At 35.5% G+C, this 20,287-nt stretch overlaps 1 protein-coding gene across 2 annotated transcripts in view; it reads left to right on the forward strand.

The window, feature by feature from the left end:
* HOOK1 (hook microtubule tethering protein 1) overlaps nucleotides 1–20,287 on the forward strand; it is a 36,558-nt gene that overhangs the window by 11,522 nt on the left and 4,749 nt on the right. For both annotated transcript variants that reach the window (XM_067301322.1, XM_067301321.1), the window contains exons 2-21: nucleotides 469–554; nucleotides 2,754–2,826; nucleotides 3,148–3,198; nucleotides 4,797–4,929; nucleotides 5,893–5,960; nucleotides 7,263–7,325; nucleotides 8,392–8,475; nucleotides 11,357–11,523; nucleotides 12,131–12,271; nucleotides 13,538–13,739; nucleotides 14,340–14,450; nucleotides 14,719–14,806; nucleotides 14,892–14,952; nucleotides 15,561–15,701; nucleotides 16,396–16,483; nucleotides 17,292–17,326; nucleotides 17,939–18,021; nucleotides 18,507–18,607; nucleotides 18,970–19,071; nucleotides 20,194–20,262. In XM_067301322.1, the coding sequence (XP_067157423.1) occupies nucleotides 469–554; nucleotides 2,754–2,826; nucleotides 3,148–3,198; nucleotides 4,797–4,929; nucleotides 5,893–5,960; nucleotides 7,263–7,325; nucleotides 8,392–8,475; nucleotides 11,357–11,523; nucleotides 12,131–12,271; nucleotides 13,538–13,739; nucleotides 14,340–14,450; nucleotides 14,719–14,806; nucleotides 14,892–14,952; nucleotides 15,561–15,701; nucleotides 16,396–16,483; nucleotides 17,292–17,326; nucleotides 17,939–18,021; nucleotides 18,507–18,607; nucleotides 18,970–19,071; nucleotides 20,194–20,262 (1,947 nt within the window). The remainder of the gene's footprint in view (nucleotides 1–468; nucleotides 555–2,753; nucleotides 2,827–3,147; nucleotides 3,199–4,796; nucleotides 4,930–5,892; nucleotides 5,961–7,262; nucleotides 7,326–8,391; nucleotides 8,476–11,356; nucleotides 11,524–12,130; nucleotides 12,272–13,537; nucleotides 13,740–14,339; nucleotides 14,451–14,718; nucleotides 14,807–14,891; nucleotides 14,953–15,560; nucleotides 15,702–16,395; nucleotides 16,484–17,291; nucleotides 17,327–17,938; nucleotides 18,022–18,506; nucleotides 18,608–18,969; nucleotides 19,072–20,193; nucleotides 20,263–20,287) is intronic.

Raw genomic sequence — 20,287 nt, forward strand, 5'->3', positions numbered from 1 at the left:
ATTGATGTTGTGTCTTATGTTATTAAGTGCAGGTAGTAAAAGACTGGATTTGTTTTTCCTCAGCCTTCATTCTCTGTTCTGGTATCACTTTCTATTTTGATAGTATGTCTCTGGAATGAAGCACTCCCACCTAATCTGAAGGATGGATAAATATGACTTTAGTTTCACAAAGCAGTATTCCATAATTTGATTTACAGTAAAAGGACCAGCATGAAAAAGCAGAGCACGGATACTAACTTTTAATACTACTATTACTTTTAAAACTACTATTCATAATCGACAGTCACACTTATTGAGATAATTGGGTTGACTTTCAAACCGCATGGTTCAGAAAGGATTTTGATGTTTCGGGCTGCTTAAAGGAGGAAGACATCTTGCTAAAGGTTTGTGCTTTAAAGAGGAAAAGGGTAACTAATTTCCTGCCCTTCTCTCTGTTGATCAAGAAACATGTTGTTTTCCCTCTTTTAGTTGCAGACATTCAATACTGCTGCACCTTGCAGAGATGTTCAGGATTTGACTAACGGTGTTGCCATGGCACAGGTACTTCATCAAATGTAAGTTGATGCTTAAGTTCAAAGAGAAGGTATTTAATGTCTTGAAGTTCTTGTATTTAGTGTGCGTAGCCTCTTCCCTCACCACTTGGGAGTGGGTGGTTATAAGAGTAGGCATTTCTGACTTTTTTGGGTAGTCATAAACTTACAATAGGCAGTTTATAGTAGAAGATAAAATATACCTTTACATTGTTGTTTTGGGCTGATGTCATAGTTGAATAATAATGTGAAAGAATAGAGGTGGTGACAGGGAGATATTCATTGGACTCCATTCTGTTTTTCCTGTCCAGGACTACTTCTACAACCTTTTTTCCTCCCTAATCTGCTATTGATATTAGAAGTAACTGGCAATGGTAGATTGAATTATGAAATAGTCTTGTTTGCTAATATATAATAATTGAATTTTGTCTCCTTTGTTTATGCTGAAACAAAGGACTCAATAAGATTGTTACTATTTTTTTATACTTTGGTTTCTGTATTGTCAGCTCATCAAGAGGGAATACAGCAGTATTAAATTCAAAATAGCAATATTCCTGGAACCATACTTAAGGATAAGTGGGCACAAATGATACGATCGGGTTTAGTTTTTCCATTAACACTATTTCCATGGATATCTGTACTTCAGGTGATATGTTTCTCTTCTTTGGCATGAGGAACTAAAAATTCAAAAGGTGTGTCTTTCTATTCTCTTCCTCTTGGGGCAGCTCAATTTAACATAGGCTTGTGTTCTAAATTTGAAATACTAACTTATTTACTTGTGTGGAAAAAGGTGTTGGGAATGTTCTGTGGCAGTTCTTTATTCAAAAAATAATACTGGGACAATCAAAAACAAACCTACTTCAAATGATTCCATGTTACTGACGTGATGACAAATGGTAGTGGGCTGATGGCACGCTGATTTAAAACTTGCAGTTACCTCAGACATGACTGTAATATCAGTCTCTTATTGAAACAGTATCATCGCACAAGTCATCGCTGAAACTTTATTGCTGCTGTTGACTCAGATAATAAAAGGGAAGATTGAATTACCATCTCTTTATCTTGCTATCACCTGTTCACACTGTATCTTTGTTTTTGAAGTAATTTGTTAGTAATCAAAGCCAAAAGAAGACCTCAGTCCTTGAAAATGTGCTGTGTAGAGACAGAGCTTGCTCTTTTCCTAGGGCCTGGCAAAAACTGATTCAGATTTGCTTAGTCAGGGTTCTCTGAGGGTCACTTCCCAGTGTCGCTACACTGTGTGGGTTGACAAGCTCCCTTGTCACAGTGGCTCAGCAGGGCTTAATTTAGTATGTCCCTGCAGGATGCCACTATTTCTAAAGTAGCAGATCAGTCAAACTACCACGTCAGGCTGCTAGAATAAGAAATAATCGCCACTCACGCAGGTGAAGGTTTGTTAGTAGTAGTCCAGCGTAGTAGCTAGAACATGAGCTTACTGCATGGCTGTTTGTGGTACTAGACTGCTGCAGGCCTTGAGTAAGTTGCTTATTAACCCTACTTACATATCAACAAACTTGGTTGTAAATCATCTTTTATTAGGTGCTCTGAAACCAATGAATAAACAGTATTGTGTAAAAGTTAGATATTGTTAGAGATGCTGCAATTGTGCCTCTTGGCAGCTCAGTTAGCGTAAACTCCTCTCTCAACAATTCATCCTTATTTATGCCAGTGAAGTGAATATATATCTGCCTGGAGGACCAACCAGATTCAGAAATTATGAAATGCCAGTAGTGTGTTTCTAAAAAAAAAAAAAAAAAAAAAAAAAAAAAAAAAAAAAAAACCCACTTTTTCTTGATAAGTGGCTTTGACTAATTGTAGTGAATGTTTACATACCCAAATGTGCTAAAGTAGGTATTTAATGTTGGTGTTAGTTTATTTAAAGCTTATGGCATTATGACCATTGTTTTTATGCATTAAAAACTCAGCAAGGCATTCACATACTTGTATCCCTAGGTTTCCTAGCGTACTCAAGCATATATTGAAATTCCTCCTGCACTGAAAGATAGTGTCCGATGTGGTGGTGTATGGCCCATAATACAGCAGGCAGGATAGAAATTCCCTGTGAAACAGTTATAACTTGTAATCTCCAGGAATTCATGTTTCATCAGAGACCGTAGTAAAACATCCTGATAATGCAGTGCTGATAGTCTGGTATCTTATTTAAATGTGTGCTTGTTAATGTTTAATTATTTAATTTCATTTTAGAGATGTTGCCTGGTTTGATGCATCTTGGCTAAATCGCATTAAAGATGATGTTGGTGACAACTGGAGAATAAAGGTACTCAAAACTGAAGTTAGTAAAAGTTTTGTGAGGCTGGGTGTGGTGTCAGTCCTGAGTGTATCTAACAGTCTAAAAACTACAGTTCAGAACTAAACTCAGATTAATTATTGAGATTAATTTCAATGCATTTGAATTTTAGTTTAAGTGTCTGCCAGCATTTTGCATGGGGATTTTCTCTTGCAGTATTTCTCTTTCCCTAACATTACATGTTCTTCTCCTAGAGCTGTTGTGTAAACATTTGATTATAAATTTTTACTTAATTTCAGAGAAATTAATAATTGTAATAAGTCTGTAACGTTTTCTTTCATGTACAATTAGTCCAGTAATCTGAAGAAGATACTGCAAGGAATTATGGACTACTATCATGAGGTATGGAAAAAAGCAGCATTTTTTGTTGTTGTTCTGATCAATAAACATCTCTTTCACCTAGTTAATTTTTTTTATTCTAGCAAAGTAACATATTTTAAGGGCTGTTTTGTAGAAGATATGTTGCAATTATCTGGTTAAATGGGATGTTTGAATTAATATAAAATTACTATGATGCATTCAAAAATCTTTTGGGCGTATGCTCATATCACGTATGTATATATATACATGAGCGTGCTTCTTTTAGATAAGATTCTCAGAACATAAGCTGGAAATCATGTCTCTGTCACTGCCCAGGTGAGTGCCAGAAGCACCGAAATGCAAAATTCTGCTGACTTTTGTGTGTGCGTTCATGTTTGGTCTTGCCCAGTGAAGTTTTAATCCCTTTCTACTCAGCAGAACAGATTCAGTAACTCCTAGCCTAGTTTTTATGATACTTGCCTGCAATTTGTGAGCTACAGTTACAAATCCTTGTGGGCAGAGTAAGGATTTTTGTTGATTCTCTCTTGTGCAGGATGAGTGTGATAGCCATAAAAGGGTGCTGCTTTTTGTTTGAGGTTTTAAACAAACAGATGAACAAAAACCCACTGTTGATGAATTTTTTTATGAAGCTTGGCTACAGTCATGTAATGGGCATGGTCTGGAAATCTTATCAGCTCGTCTTACTGTTTTTTGGCTCATGCCTGAGCTTAGTTGTGAGATTAAGTGCCAAGCTGTTCCATGGCAAGCCCAAAAGTAGAACTTCTTCAGGTTTATGAGAATTTTTTTGAAGGACTAGGGAGCAGCTGACTTTGGATACACTTTTAATATATATATTTTTTTATTTGGTTGTCTATATTCCTTTTCTTATCTTGTCATTGATTCTATTGGTAGAACAAATCAACTCTCTCATTTGAGGGCTAACCCAGGAACTTTTAACTTGTAATAATGCTTTATCTTCTTGTAGAATAGATCATTCAAAAAGCATGCAAGTTATTAAACTTTCAAAATTTGTATTCTTTTTAGAAAAAGTTAATCTCTTAAGAAAAATAAGCTCTTAATAAAGTGCATAATTTCATTGCACTGAATAAGTTCCAAATGTTTTGAGTAGGTGTGGCTATGTTCTTAAAGCTGTCTGCTTTAGGTTAAGTTTAGGCCTATTCAGAGGCAAATTTGAGATGCCGAATTTGGTAAAAGTCATTTGCTAGCACTTGATTGGATACCCCTTCCCCCAGACGTGCACCCAAACTGGGGAGAGTGGAGACAGTTTAGAACTGCCTTTTCTGGCCCAAGGTAAGTACAGTCCACATGACAGATGAGTTTTGCATATGAAGCTCTGTAACAAACAGGGTGAGAACATCTGTTTTACATAGACATCTTCAGATTTCCTAATTCGATACTATTATCTGTGTACTCTCTTATCAGATGTATTTCTAGTGTGCATCTCAACAGCTAATGTTCAAGATCTTTTGCTTTCATGCGTGTTATGGTAACAAACTTTTTAATAGCCTATATTTTTTGCTCTGGATTGTTTACTGAGTCCAGATTTCTTACGTGATATTAAATGTTAATGTTGCATGAAATTGGGAGTTCATATTTACTTTGTCTCCAATTTTTTTCAGTTTTTGGGTCAGCAGATATCAGAAGAACTTATTCCTGACTTAAACCAGATATCTGAGAATTCAGATCCCACTGAACTGGGCAGGCTTCTGCAGCTTATTTTAGGTTGTGCAGTCAACTGTGAAAGGAAGCAAGGTACATACTACTTTCATCTGTTCATAAAACAGCAAACTTTGTCTCGGGAAGTGTTGATTAGTAAGATGTAAAATAAACTTTTCTCTCTTCTTTATCAAAGTCTTTACTGTTAATTTATTGTATTAGCATGCATACTCTGAAACTGGAGTTCACTTAAAAGCAAAACACCTACAGAAAATTTGTCTGTATAAAACTCGAACTTTGTGCAGGGTAGAATAAAATATAGTCTGCAGTGTTTGTGTGTGTGTTTTTTTTTTTAATTTTTATTCCTAATTGTTAAAATATGTACCAAAACCTAAAACTTACTATTCAAATGCCAATCAAGCAAATTAGATTAAAAACTGATATTAGAAACTGCCTTTCATACTGTGTAGACATCCCTACAGTAAGAGAAATGACATTTACACTTTTCTGACCGGATGTTGTACATAATGGAAGCTTGTTAGGCCTAAATGTACAGATATCATCACCTGGAGCTTTGCTGCTGTTAGAGCTCTATATGGGAATAGTTCTCAACTATAACTGAAAATACATACAGAACACTCGATTTCTGAGGTGTTATTTTAGCTTATCTGGCATGGCTTAAAAAATAATAGTTTGGGGTTTTTGGGGGTTTTGTTTGTTTGTTTTTGCATGATACATGCATAAAACTGATATTAAAGATATGTTAGCCACATTCATTTCTCATAGAGCAGGATTTGTCTGCAAGCATGTTGTGCAAAATTCTGTTATGGTACAGTTCTTTGGCATGTCATGAATAATTTGGATAACTGCATGTAAGATAATCCAGCATGTTTATGTTGATTACGGATAGCACTATATGTAAAAAGAGCACTATGTCTTTGGAAACAGCTTTTCAGAGAATAGTGTCTTTTGTATCTTTCTGCAAAAGGTCCATCATGTTGTTCAAGTCATTTAGGATGGACGTTATCATGAGTCACTACAAGTTCTTCTCTTTTACAGAACACATACAAAATATCATGACCCTAGAAGAGTCTGTTCAACATGTTGTCATGACTGCTATTCAAGAGGTAAGCAATAGTTTACACAGCCTAATGCTTTCAATTGAGGAGTTTGAATATTCATTTATTGATCTTTGTTTATTCTTTAATCCAAAGAAAGGTTAAGGAAGTGTAAGTGCTACTCTAAATTGTCTGGGTGGGTCAAAAACAAGAGATGGGGTTTTGATTTTAGTCTTGTGTGTTGAAAAATATACCTTATGATGATGATAAATGCTTATTACTTCCTACTTTGTACAAAAAATGTATCTAGTTGTTAACTGAAGCCAACCAGTGATTATATGGCAGTCAGGTTACAAAGTTCCTGCTCCAGGGCTGTAGTCTTGGACCCCATGGTTATGCTGATCATAACCATTTGTGAGGCTACATCATTTTGACACATATTGTTCCGATAGCTGATTTGCAAACTCTCAGCCACATCTCTTCGATTTTTGTCACTGCACCCTCCCACTTTTCCCCTGACATCTTCTTTTATTCTTACCTGGATCATCTTAATGGTCTGGCTTACAGCAGAGCTCTGCAGTCTGTCATACTTGTGAGCTTCAGGAGTGTGAAGCAGAGAATTGAGGGAGGCAAGAACTACAATGCTGACTTTGTTGAAAAAAATGTAACATGTAATTGCACGCTCATCAACGTAACAGTAGAGATGGTAGCAGGCTTAAAACTTACTGATTTAAATTTGCTTTATAATTTTTAAAGATGTTAGCATCGTATTGGTAGAAATACAACAAACAGGAGGCTTATGGATTTATTTGACTGATCAAGCACTCCTGAACAAGATCTAGAAATAATACTATATCTCCTGAGTAAGAAGTAAAGCCCTTTCACTGTTGACAAGCATACTGATACATATATATAGTATATTTATTTTATTTATATATATGTAAAAATAAAAAATATATATATTTGTATCAGTGAAAGCTGTGCTAATCTTCCAGGTGTTTGCTTCATGACAACGTAAGTGACACAAACAAGTGCGATAACTATTAAATGCATGAGTGAAATCCTGCCCTCTAGTCCACTCCCTTCAAATTGACTAGGGGCTTGCCTCTGATTTAGCAGGACAAAGATTCATCCAGTAAGAGGTTACTGCTCACACTTGGCTAATTTGGGGGAAGAAGTCTGTTCTCGTATTCTGGATTTGTTTTAAGTCCTTTACCCACTGTGAGGTGATTTTTATTATTATTAATCTGCTTTGATATATAGGAAGAGTGCAATGACATACTGGAAAATACAGTTGATATTCAATGGACAGTGAATTTACAGAGTATTTAACCTCTAAACTACTCTTTTGCCTGTGGCCTTTTTTTGTAGCTCATGAGCAAGGAAATAATGGGTCCTTCTACAACTGATGCATCAAGTGAAATGGAACAGCAGGTAACTGCCTAAAATTTGTTGTTTTTGTAGTTTGAGCTTGAAAAATAAGTTGATATCTCGCTATCCCTCAGATGAAGAGATGGGCTGCTCTCCAATTAAGAAAAAGCAAACCAAAAAACACGTTTTTGTCTTCCTTCTGTGCAAACTGCTTGCTCTGTATTCCACTCAGAGCTGAGCTGATTCAACCATACTGTTTCACAAAGGGCAGAGTAACATGCTAAACTAGGCAGAAATTATACAATAAACTAATGGTATCTTTCAGTGCTAATCATAATAATATAAAAAGGTATTTGTAAATATAGCTGTCAGTTCATATGTTTTAAAGAAGCTGTGTAATTTTCCTTGATGTTGTAAAACCTGCCAGTGTGTGTATTGCAAGAAGAACTAAGGATTCGTCAGAGCTCAACCTATATTAGGCTAAAAACTTCAGATTATTTTTCAGTTTATTTTTGAGATCCTAAACACACTTGATAGCTTCATTTCATGTGCGTTGTTCTGGTTATCTTTAAAAGCACCTGCCCGTAAAAGGAGCACCAATATTCCTATTCTGAGATGGAAGACATCTGACTAGCCAGATTAAGCCTGAATTTAGAAAGATCTTAATCAATTTTCTTTCTGTGCTTACAACGAATTTTATTTTGGGGGGGAGGAAGAGGCACGGCCACCATTTAGACCTGGTCCACACACATGAGTCTAGTGGATTTTACTCATGAACATATTGAGCCAATGGACTGGAGGTGTTTAAGGGGCAGGGATTTCGGAACTGTGGCATCACACCTGCTCCTGGTGTTTTTCTATATCATTTTAGCCTAAGTTGTTCTTTTGGGTCGGAGTGTTACTCTGAGTTTCAGTAATTTACTTGTTACCTACATTTTAAACAATTATCACATGTAAGTGAGATGAACAGAGACCCAGATCCAACAATGTTATCTAGGCTTCTAACTCTATGTGAGTGCCTAGCATTCTCCTTAAACAGTTGGCATGGGTAATTGAGATGCTTAGGAAGAAAGAAGTATAAGTGCTTTGGATATGGGCTAGAGTGATTGACTGTCTTTGTTTTCAAAAGCTTAAAAGAGCTTTGGAAGACCTTCAGGAAGCACTAGCAGAAAAAGAAGAGTTGGCACAAAGATGTCAAGAGCTAGATTTACAGGTAAGAACCAACAAACTGCTTATTTCTTAGGTGTGTGGTGGTGTCATTATTCAGAAGCAAAAATTCTGAAGGTCACAGTGAATTTTGCATTTATTTGAAGTTTATGTAAGAATTCTTAGCTATCTTTTTGTGGGGAAAAGCAATAATTCTATACTCCAAAATATGGTTGCTTGAAATGGTGTTCTAATGTAAAGCTGAGGTCCTCTGTCAACTCTTAAGCCAAAGGTTGCTTCGTTGGCTAGCTTTATATTTATCCTTAGTAGCAAGCAGCCAGCAAAACATGGCTTTAAAAATTACCCGTTTCATTTTCAGTCACCACTGCCTTTAGTCCTTTGAACTATATCCTAAAATGCAATTCATGTAATAGACATTAGATTTAACCAAAGGAAAAAACATGCTGTTTTCCATAGGAGTTGAGGAGACTAAAGTTTGAAATTTATCTAGAATGTGCTGACTCTTTTCTTGTGGGCGGAGCTTCAACATGGAGAATATTTTGGGAATTAAAAATAATGAAAACTAGTAGATCCTTGTTGACATTTGCAAACCACACTTATAATAGGTCTACTTTTCTTTTTAATGAGGAGAGAAGTGTAAAAAGTCTGACTTTACAGAAGGGAGAGAGGACTTCAAGACAAGCAGTACATGGTTAAACACAATAAAGTTACTTGCATTTCAATTAAATATATTTTACTAAAAATGTTGTTAGCCCAAAGTCTTATTCCTGTTTTATGATACTACAGTCTGAGAATAGAAAGAGGTTTATGTGAAGAGGCAGTTCATCTTAGATTTAATCCTGTAGGAAGACAACATTTGGATAGCATCCTTTTATAGGAGCTGGTGTTCTGTGCTAGCTCTATGAAAAAATCCAGAGGCCAATTTCTATTTTTCTTACAAATAGAACTGACTGGAAGAGTTGAATATATTTAAAAGGAACTCTTACTGCCAATTGCAGACGCCCAGGAAGTTTTTTAGAGTTGTATTGATACTTCATTTCCCTTTTTCTTGAAGCCGTAGTAAGCCTTGCTAGTCAAAGCAGAGATACAAAATGCTTGTGACTCGAACCCTGCAGGAGAAAATGACTTCTCTTAAAAGTGCACGAGGATTGCTTCTACAGCCAAACTCTGGGATTACAGTTGTGAAACTTGAAAGACCACTGTGTCCATTGTTTAAAAGCTCTCTTTTGTAGAGGTGTTGAGATAAAAATTTACCTGCCTTTGTGCTTCTGTTAGGAGACTTAGTATGTCTCACTGAAGCAGGCCTGGCTTTCTCCTCTCTCCCACAAATTTCTCTTTTGAGATTTCTTTCTTGATTGATGGTAGCTTACGCAAAGCCAGTTGCTCATAACACAGTGTGGTCCAGGTGAAGTCATTAGAGGTATGCAGGGAAAGGTACTCCTGAGTATAACCAGATGGGAGATGATGAGTTAATGATAGCATAGTTCTTTATTAAGAGATATTTTAAAATGCACCTCACAGTATTAATTTGTTTTGACTTTGGGGTCCAGTGATTTACACCTCTTCTGTTATGCCAAAATAATAGAAAAGAAGAGAGAACTATCAGGAAGGAACTAAAACAAAGATGGAAGTTTAACTTTGATTATGTGAAAGTTTTTTTTTTTTTCTTTTCTTTTTTTTCTTGAAGCCTGAGACGGGTGTTCTTGTAACATTATTCTAAAAACGTGACTGTTGTGTATGTTTAAGGAGTGGCTGAGCCTTGAACAGGAAGTCTTACACTGAATAAGTCTCAGATATGCTCTTTACTTGGGGTGTGTGTATGTGCATATATATAGTAAGTTGACTTTTAAAAAGGAGTGGACCTAGAAAGCCAGCATACAGTGCAGTGGTACAAGAATTACTGGTCTGTTTTCTACATCTGCTTGATTGATAGACTTTTAAATTATGATTGCAAGTAAGCTGTTTCTTAATGTTGCAACATTTAGGTTAAATCTGATGTTTTATTTAATTATCACCATGATATATATATATATTTTTTAATTTATTGAAGCCATAATATTGACTGACACTTCTCATTTAAACTAATTCTTAATAAATTCACTTGTAAGGTCTCAGTCTTCCTTGATATTTTCCAAGAATATAAGAAAGGTAGGTTTTCTTTATGATTTAGGAAAACATAACCCCAAAAAGCGCATTGTCCCTGTTTAAATGCCAGTTAACTAACACATGCTACGTGCTCTTATGTTTGACAGGATGTTAATATTAACACAACAGCTTTCACTAGAAAAACTTTAAAGGTTCTATCCTTTTAATCCTTCCCCATTTTATGGCTGTTAATATACTTACTGTTTTAGTCCAATGTTGTATTCTCATTTGCTTAGCTGTGAACACTTTCAATATCAAACTTGTTTGATTGTTGCAGCAAATGCATGCTCTCTATGAAGCTGTCTAGGTTTTTTTCTTTTGCGTGTGTGCTTACTAGCTTATGGCGCCTGGAACTGCTTCTCACGCAACCATCCACTGCTGAGCGCACGGCAGTACTGTGTTAGTGTGCTAGCCAGTGCCATCCTGCTTTCTCTCGTTAAGCACAAGCAAGATGGAGAGTGCCTTCACACCACTACTTAAAGGTTTTATATGGCGTCCATGGTATTCTTTTTTTAATGAAAATACCAGTTTCTCTCCATATCACATTGTATGCCTTTACCATGGTTTCAGTTTTAAAAATCTGTCTTTTTCAGAAAAATGTTTTCTTTAGTGCTTCATAGCTTTCATACACTAAAGCACCTGTATGCTTAAGTATGCGATGTAAATTACTTTCTAAAGTTTCTCAATCTTTTTCATAAACTAATTTGAGGTATTACAGTCTTGCTTCAGTTCTTTCTGATTGGACAGGTCTTATAATGTTTATGCTGTTTTATCTGTACTAGGTGGCTGCCCTTCAGGATGAAAAAAACAGTTTGATGTCAGAAAATGAGGTTATGAATGATAGGTTAGAGCAATTAGATGACTCTCTTGATGATCCAAATACTATCGTTGCAAAAAAGTATTTTCATGCACAGTTGCAGCTGGAACAACTGCAAGAAGAAAACTTCAGGTATGAAAGAACTTATTTTTCTCTTCCAAAAAGCCCTGATTTGTTATGCCAAATATATTCTAAGAATTTCTGATACTCTTCCAGGATTTTTCATCTCAATTCCCTTGGTACTCTAAAAGCTTTCTACTATTCTCTTACTCCTAACATGTTTTAAGGATAGTCCTAACATTCAAAAAGAAAAATGAACTATTATTTATAATAAAAAAATATTATTTTGTAGTTGTCATATTGTGACCATTTGATATTTTTTAAAAAGGCGATGGAAAGCAGAAAGTAAGTCCAAATTAATTTGTGTGGAAAAATATCACCTGACTGTACTGACTTTTAAAAACATATTAGTAATTCTTTTTCCCCCAATCCCTATTTAAAAAAAAATCATTTTTCATATGATCCCTTGAAACTGATACGATAAATTTGCAGCAAGCAGTCCATTGTAGTTTAACAAGTAGACAATAAAATGTTGTTCTGTGTATGCAGAACCATTTTCATTTTGTGGTGCCTTCAATCAATAGTGGTTTGTTTTTAATAGCACTAAATGGATCATCATATGAGCAGAATGTGTAATACAAATGAGTTTTTAACAGACTTTCTATTTTTGATCTGGTAGGCTTGAAGCTGCAAAAGATGATTATCGTGTCCATTGTGAAGATCTAGAAAAACAACTGATTGAACTGCAACATAGAAACGATGAACTAACCTCTTTGGCAGAAGAATCTAGAGCCCTGAAGGATGAAATCGATGTTCTTAGGTAACAGATGTAGCTTTTTTCATATTGACAAGATTTAATGATTAAATCCAGGGCTTTGTAAAAATTTTTCTGAGATGTTACTTTTGAGGATAAATCTTACTGAACGAGATCAAAAATAGATGTTGGGAAATGAGCCTTTGACGAAGCACAGATGAAATGCCAGTTTACAGACACAGCCACTACTGTTTGTCTAAAAATAGGAGTTTAGAAATATTCTGTGAAGCAGGATTAATGAATACAGGAACTGCTTCGCTTCACGTGGGCTGGAATCCTTCTGCAAGGATTAAAATTTTGGTGTGGGTATGTATGTGGGTTTTATTAAGAGGACACCTGTGTTGGCAAGAGGCTGTCTTTTCAGATGCAGAAAAATAAATATACAGCTTGAGCTTTGACACAATTTGATACCAGCATTCTAGACTGGATCCTAGGCTAGCTACATGATTATCAAAATGAAGATGAAATCCATAATAACTTTGAGAATTTAACATAAAACTCCAGCTTGTGTAAACTAAACAGAGTACCAGAGAAACACTCAAGATACCCAGAGCAAATCCTATTGCAAAACCAGTCTGCTGTTCATAAGATATTATAAATAAAACATGGAATAAAAGCAGTTTCAGGTGTCCTCTGTACAGTGGTTCTTTAGTAACATCTAAACAAATCTTAACTACAAAAGACTTTCTTCTGGAATTTTCTTATACTAGCTTCTAGGGATATAAGATGCCAGATATTAAACACAGCTAATTCTCTTCAAAAATCTTCTCTATCAAAATATTTTCCGACCACATGTATTTTTTAATGATCAATTTGTAATCCTTGGTCATATCTGCTAATGATCACTTTCACAGTGTAATTATGTACTAATTATGTATAGCACTGTAATGAGAACATCTGCATGTCTGTCCTTGCCAGGTACCAGTGCTTTGAGATGAATATTTAGCGCCGGATGTTGTGGTGCATTTACATTTCACCCTGCAGAATTCCCTAGAGATATTTGATTTATTAACCCTTGCTGGTATTTCTGGCATATACTGTCAGTCTTGCTCTCACTTAAACCCTTCAGTGATTTCACTTTTAAAAACAATCTTTGCATAATTTTAGTTTACATGATTCTGTAGTTAAAAATAAAGCAGTGGGAATTTAATTCTGCTCTTAGGTACATGCATTCCCTTTGTAAATAGTTTGAATGTATATGAAAGCAGAATCTGACTTTAATCTTGTGAAGAAGCATGCTTTTTCTTCTCTAATTCCTGCCTATCCTTTAAGGACTACTGCAGATAAGGCAAGTAAGCTGGAATCAACTGTTGAAGTGTACCGTAAAAAGCTACAGGATCTGAATGACTTTCGCAGACAAGTGAAATCTTTGCAGGAAACCAACATGATGTATATGCACAATACAGTCAGTTTAGAGGAAGAACTAAAGAAAGCCAATGCAGCACGTGCCCAACTAGAAACGTACAAAAGACAGGTAGGGCTACATCTATACTTAAGATGTTAACTTTTCTCAGATATTTTTTCTTTCCTAAATACTGATAATTTAATTATGTTTCACTGAAAAATTGAGCTGCTTAACAGCCATTGGACTTAACCTGCATCTTTGACTGTTTTCTCCTTTTATTGAGCTAGCAAGCTTACCTGTAGTTTCCTTCTCAACTGATTGGTTGTCTGTTGTTTGGAGGGTTTTTCTTTGTTTTTTTTTTTTTTCTTTTTTTTCTCTCTTTTGATTGAGGTAATTTGTGTGCCTGACAGAGGGTGTTCAGCTATTACTGAGATGTTTTGTTTGTAATATTCTTAACTTTCTTCAGAAAAATTAATTTTAAACAGTAGAAGTTATATTTATTTCAACTGTAAAGCATTTAACTCCTGCAACAACAAAAAGAAATTCTTGAACTTGTTAAATCATTCAAAAAGACGGTTGCATCTTAATTAACAACAGCAAAAAAGCTTGAGGACCAGTTGTTCGTTTTGGCTGAACTGGGCGGGAGTGAAGGTTTTAACATAGCTTTTAAAGGTAGCATCTTGAAATGTTCATGTGCTGAATGTTGTCTCTGTGTACCTTTATGAAAAGGTCCAGGAGCTTCATAACAAACTGTCTGAAGAATCAAAAAGAGCTGATAAGCTGGCATTTGAAATGAAGCGACTTGAAGAAAAACACGAAGCTTTAATCAAAGAAAAAGAGGTAAGTCTCTTGAATGAGAGTTTACTTGAACACCTAGTAAATAAATAACTTGGATAAATAAGTAACTCAGATGATCTGCAAATTGAATGTGCCTTGAGGAACATATGTCAGAACTAGTGCTACCACACAAATGAAGTTGTAGTGCTTAACAAAAAAAAATAAAAATAAATTTTTAGTAAAAGATTCTGTACTCCTGATCAGTGTTGTTTGATCTTATTGTGGTACAATATGATTTTTTTTTTTTTCTACCTCAAATATATGTTCTTAGAGACTGATCATACAGTGTGATGCTTTAAAAGAGACTAATGAAGAGCTCCGGTGTTCACAGATGCAACAGGATCACTTGAGCCAAACAGGTATTGCTTTATCTGCAGAGGCTTTTTAATCTATGTTACTAGGTATCTAGAAGTTTGTTAAATTAAACTTCCCATGCAATTTCAGATACATCTCATGTTAAAAGTCATGATAATCTTGCTGCTGAAATTCTGCCAGTGGAATATAGGTAAGACAAAAAAGTTGGGTTTGTTTGGGGATTGTGGTGGTGGGGGGGTTTCGTATTAGTTGTCCCTATGAAAGTTCTGTATTTTTGGCAATATGAGTCTGTATCCCAGTTCTTTCTTTCCTTCCATGAGAGCTCTCTGTTTCTCTTTTAATTATTTCCCCATGCTACAACTGTGTTGCATTCTCTTATTAAAGACACATCAAACCGCTTTTGGTAAAGCTTGGCTTGCAAGATTCTCCCTAAGGAGCTAAACAATTCTCATCTTGTTGCTGGCAGATGGAAGAAATAATACTGAATAACTAAAAGTAACTAAAGGCTAGCTAATACTACTCTGGAAGTCTGGCAGAGTAAAGCATAGACACAATAAAACTTGGGTTTGGAGTGACTTAATTAAAACTTTGTTCATCTCTTCAAAAAAAACATTGTGTTGTTTGAGGGTTGTAAGTTGCCTTTTAATCAAAAATTGAATTGTTCCCCTAACTACAGTTTTAAGGAAAACTTGTTTTGCTCACTTTGGGGGTGGGGGGGAGGGAACAGGAATATTTCCTCTTACTCTAAGTCACTTTTTTCTTAAGTAACAATGACTTTGTTTGTTTGTTTTGATTTAGAGAAATGTTTATTCGGCTGCAGCATGAAAACAAGATGCTTCTATTGCAACAGGAAGGATCAGAAAATGAACGTATTACAGAGCTCCAGGAACAGCTGGAGCAAAAGCACTGGACAGTGAATGAACTAGAAACTGAAAAAAGGTGATGGGTGAAACAGCATTTTAAAATCTAGCAAAATGTAATTTCTGGACCTTCAGAGAGGCAGTGTGGCTTGCATCTGCAGTATAGCACTCTGCAGTAAGCCAGTTGTTCTTTTCTTAACCAGCTTAATCATTAGAAACAGGAAAGGGTTACGAAGCATTAAACAAGGAAAATAGCTTAAACCTGTTGTAGTGAAATGTGGTAGCTCTGTGTCTAGTGTGCTGTGAAGAAAGTGTTGTTTAGAGGACCCTCTTCTTAGCTCTTCTAAAGAATCAGTCATTTAACAAATGATTCTTGGTAGGCCAGGAACAGATAGCTGCTTGTTAAAAGAATTCTACTTCTAAAACCGCAAACAAATTGTGTTGTCGTAATGCTGGGATGTGGTCTGAATTTCTCTATCGGTTAATGACTGCTGAAAGCAGTCTGTTAGGATTTGAGAATTTTAGGAGTAGTTAAGCTTGCTCAAAACTCAAAATGATTCTAGGTCTTTTTTAAAGAAATGTTTAATAAAGCTTCCAAATACTTGTTCCAGAAATTCAGGTCAACCTGAAAGCATTTGAAATCAGTTTCTTTGTGGCTTAAGCCCTGCTGGGTAAACCCTCTGAAAAATTATCATCCAGGCGTGAAGAAGAATCTCACTGTGTGTTGTGACCTATTTAGAAGATGGATGATAACTGGCTTTTTTCCCTAAAAGGCTAAATGAAGAGCGTATTGGAGAGTTACAACAGCAGATTGAGGATCTGCAAAAGACATTACAGGAGCAGGGATCCAAGACCGAAGGAGTAAGTGAAAGCTCAGACTACTTGAACTTGAAAACACCCTGCCAGTTTTGTTTAAAATCCTTCAGTATAGCATCAAGCTCTTTGTTTAGATGTGCCTCTCCTTTTTTCAGTGTTTAGTACTGATAACCTCTAAGAAGGCAGGATGCTGTTTTGGTGCCTTATTTTATTAGGCTAAAACCCACTAGTTTTGCAATATTAAGATAAGCCAGCAAGCTCAGACACTCCTTTTGGGAGAAAACAACAGCAGCAACTTTCAAAAGACATGACAAGCAATGTTCGTGAACAGTTGAGACTGTTTAGGTGTGTTCTAAAAGCTTTCTCTCCTGCCTGAAAACATTTTCCTCGGTTTAGATAATACAGTCTTGGCAGATGTGGCTCAACAGTATTCAGAGCAGATGAGTTCAGTCACTGTAATCTGAGGATCCAGAAGACCCCATATCAACTGCATTTCTGTTGAAAAGCTCCTGTTATGTGACTTTTTTTTTCCCCTCCCTCCCCATCCTTAAGTAAATATAACTCTTCTACCTTTTGCTTCCCTTTTTTAAAATCTCTGCCTTTATGACTAAGTGATGCTATAATGAGAAGAATATTGTTAAAGATAAGAATGCTGGAATTGGTATGTGTGTGGTGCAAAAGAGATGAATGCAGTTATGGCAATGCATAAAGAAATGCCATTTTCTTCATACTGAAGATAAATGTATTTAGTTTAGCTGTTTTAAATATTCTGGGCTCCTGTTTGTAAAAGTGCTTTTAATATTGCACAGTATGAAACACTGAAATATAACTGACTGAACTTTTTCTTTTATAGTCTAGCAACCTGAAGCAGAAATTGGCAGCACATATGTAAGTAAGGCACATGCATCTACAATAACTTACTTATACTAAATAATTCGACATGTTGCAGCACAGAAATTGCCTAAATCTTCATAGCAATGAGTCTCTCTTGCTTTTCCAAGTCACTGTCTTGAGAACCATGCATGTAGTGAGTTAAGTTCAATTTTGCCTACTCTGATCATGATAGTCTTGTAATAGTGGTAGGTTTCAACTGTCTCTTCATTGTCACTGGTATTTTAACTGTTCCGATTCTATATCAAATGGTTATAACCATCACTCTTATGAAACTTGGAACCCATTTCATCTGCTCAAATATTTCCCTCCTTTCAGCAGATGTAGCGCCTACTAAAGAGATGCTAGGGTTTTTTGGTTGTTCATTTTCTTTTGCTTCTAGTCTTATGTAAGCAAGACTCAATTGGGAAGTTGCAAATTATTTTTATAGTTCTTCAGAAATACATGCTAATAATCTTATTTAAACATGAAAGAATTGCAAGATCAAGTGGAGAGGTTTGTTCGTTTCTTTTTAAATAATTTCCTACTGTCAAGTTTAAGCTTTCAGATCTTAGTACTGTGTGGAATTATGTATAAGCTTAATCCCTAGATCAAGTTTTTGATTTACAGGGAAAAGTTGAATGAAGTTCATGATGAGTTAGAGAAGAAAGAGGCTCTTCTTGCAGAACTCCAGCCTGATGTTAATCAGAACTGTAAGTTTCTTCATGAGGCTAAGTTATGTTTCTTCTGAAATGATTTTTGTAGCTAATTACTTGTCTAGATAAGGCTTTCTACTTGAACTTTGCTTTAAAGCTGAAACAGGAAAAAATGAAAAATTGTTGAATTTTAATTGTTAATTTGTTAAATTTAACTTCCCATACAATTTCAGATACATCTCACGTTAAAAGTCATGATAATGGGAGATTGGCAGAGGTGATTGGTGTTTGTGGTGTGGTGTGTTTTTGGGGGGGGGTTAGGGTTTTTTTTTTTTTTTTTTTTTGGTTGGTTGGCTGGTTTTGATGCGTTTTTTGGGGGGAACTTATGGTACTATTGGAAAAGAAAAAAAGTATGAACTTGTATGGGAAGTTGTATAGGATCTGAAAAGTTGATTGGTGGATAAAATCAAGAAAGCACTGAAGCCTTGAAGTACCTTTTGTATTTTAGTTTTTTATCTTTTGTTAATTATTTCTCTAAACAGCCCAGAAAATTGGAGAGCTGGAAGCAGCTTTGCATAAAAAAGATGAAGATATGAAGGCAATGGAAGAAAGATATAAAATGTACCTTGAGAAAGCAAGAAATGTGAGTGGCATGCTTCTGAGCATATACATTCCTCCTTCATAAGTTATTTAAAGAGATGGACTTTTCCTTTCACTCCAAATATAAAAATAGTAGCTGCATGTTGCATTTTAAGGCCAAATTGCTTGGTTCCAGTTGGTTATTAAGTGTATGAGAGAATAGGGTTCAGGCTAAAGTGTGAGAATCAGTAATGATTCTTTTATACCATTCGATGCCTTCTGTCTTGCTGGATAACAGTGTGGTTTTCATCTTGATTGCATGACAAGTGTTCAGCCTGCTTTCATGTTTCCCCTGTGATCGAATGAGATGCAAAGCTACTGAGAATCAAACCTCATTTGTAATGCATTCATTTTTTTCTTCTGCAGGTGATAAAAACGTTAGACCCCAAGCTAAATCCAGCATCAGCAGAAATTATGTTGCTCAGAAAACAGATAACAGAGAAAGATAAAAAAATTGAAGCATTGGAGGTAAAATTTTTTGTGTTTTAATAACTTCTAATATGTTCTGCTATTTCAGATATTAAGCACTCTCAAGTTATTTTTTTCCTGATGATCCAGTATCCTTCAAATACTGCCTTCAGTTAGCAACTGCACAGGCCATCAATCCTAGATATTTTTAGCTTAGCCTAATTCACATTTTATTCTAGTGTGTCTGTCACTACTGAAAAGTAAACTTTTGTTTTTTCAGTGTACAATTTGAATATTTTAATTTGGATTCTTTCTAAAACCTCTGAAAGGCTGCACGTGAAATACTGTTCAAGACTAATGGTTTTACTACCTTACAGTAACTTGTACAGAACTGCAGGGTCTGACCGTTTTCAGTAATAATGTGACTTTGTTTGTATGATGGACTAGGTATTTTGGCAGTGACTTGTTTAGTGTACTAGACCTATGATATCGGAGGCTTCACATACTGGAGTTCTTAAAACCATATTAATTTAAAAACCTGTTAATTCAGTAGTATCTAGCTGTCTGTGCTTCCTTGAGGGGGAATCTTGGCATCGGTCCACAGACCAAAAAATTGGGGATTGCTACATTCAGTTTTGTAACAATATTGACAGGACTGATTAGAATAGTTAATTGAGCAAATACAAAATTCCTCAACACAACTTAGTATACTTTAAAGGTCTGACTTTGCAAATGCTGTGGCTTCAAATTTTTGTTTACGTGTTTGCAGTATTATTTGGTAGCATACTATGTAATGGTAATTCAGCAGTATGACAAGAATATTCAGCCAGTAGGGATGCATTCTTGTCTTTGATTTCTAAGTGAACTAACTACTAAACTACTACATTATTTACAGACTTTCTGATTAAACACCAGACTTTGCAGATGTTTTCTTTCCTCAAAGTACATTTTTAAGTGGTATTGCAACCTCTATGACAAAGTTTATCCTCTTCTTGTGGCAGCCTATAACTTCTGTCACAATCATTTATGGATGTATCTTTATGCTTGTGGCCTTCTAGTTATTTTGCGTATTTAAGTATTTCTGCTGTATATGCTTATTTTACTCTATGGACTGCAATAAGTTTAGGCAGGTTATTCCTGTGTTTTAACTGAGCTTGTCTTCTCTATTCTGTCTCTTTGTAGACTGAATGCAAGCTTGCTAAATTACGTGATTATGAGGAAAAGCTAATTGTAACTGCATGGTATAACAAGGTGAGTCAAAAATTCATTGTTGGTG

The sequence above is a fragment of the Apteryx mantelli genome, chromosome 8 (genome assembly GCF_036417845.1).
Source record: "Apteryx mantelli isolate bAptMan1 chromosome 8, bAptMan1.hap1, whole genome shotgun sequence".
Lineage (NCBI taxonomy): Eukaryota > Metazoa > Chordata > Aves > Apterygiformes > Apterygidae > Apteryx > Apteryx mantelli.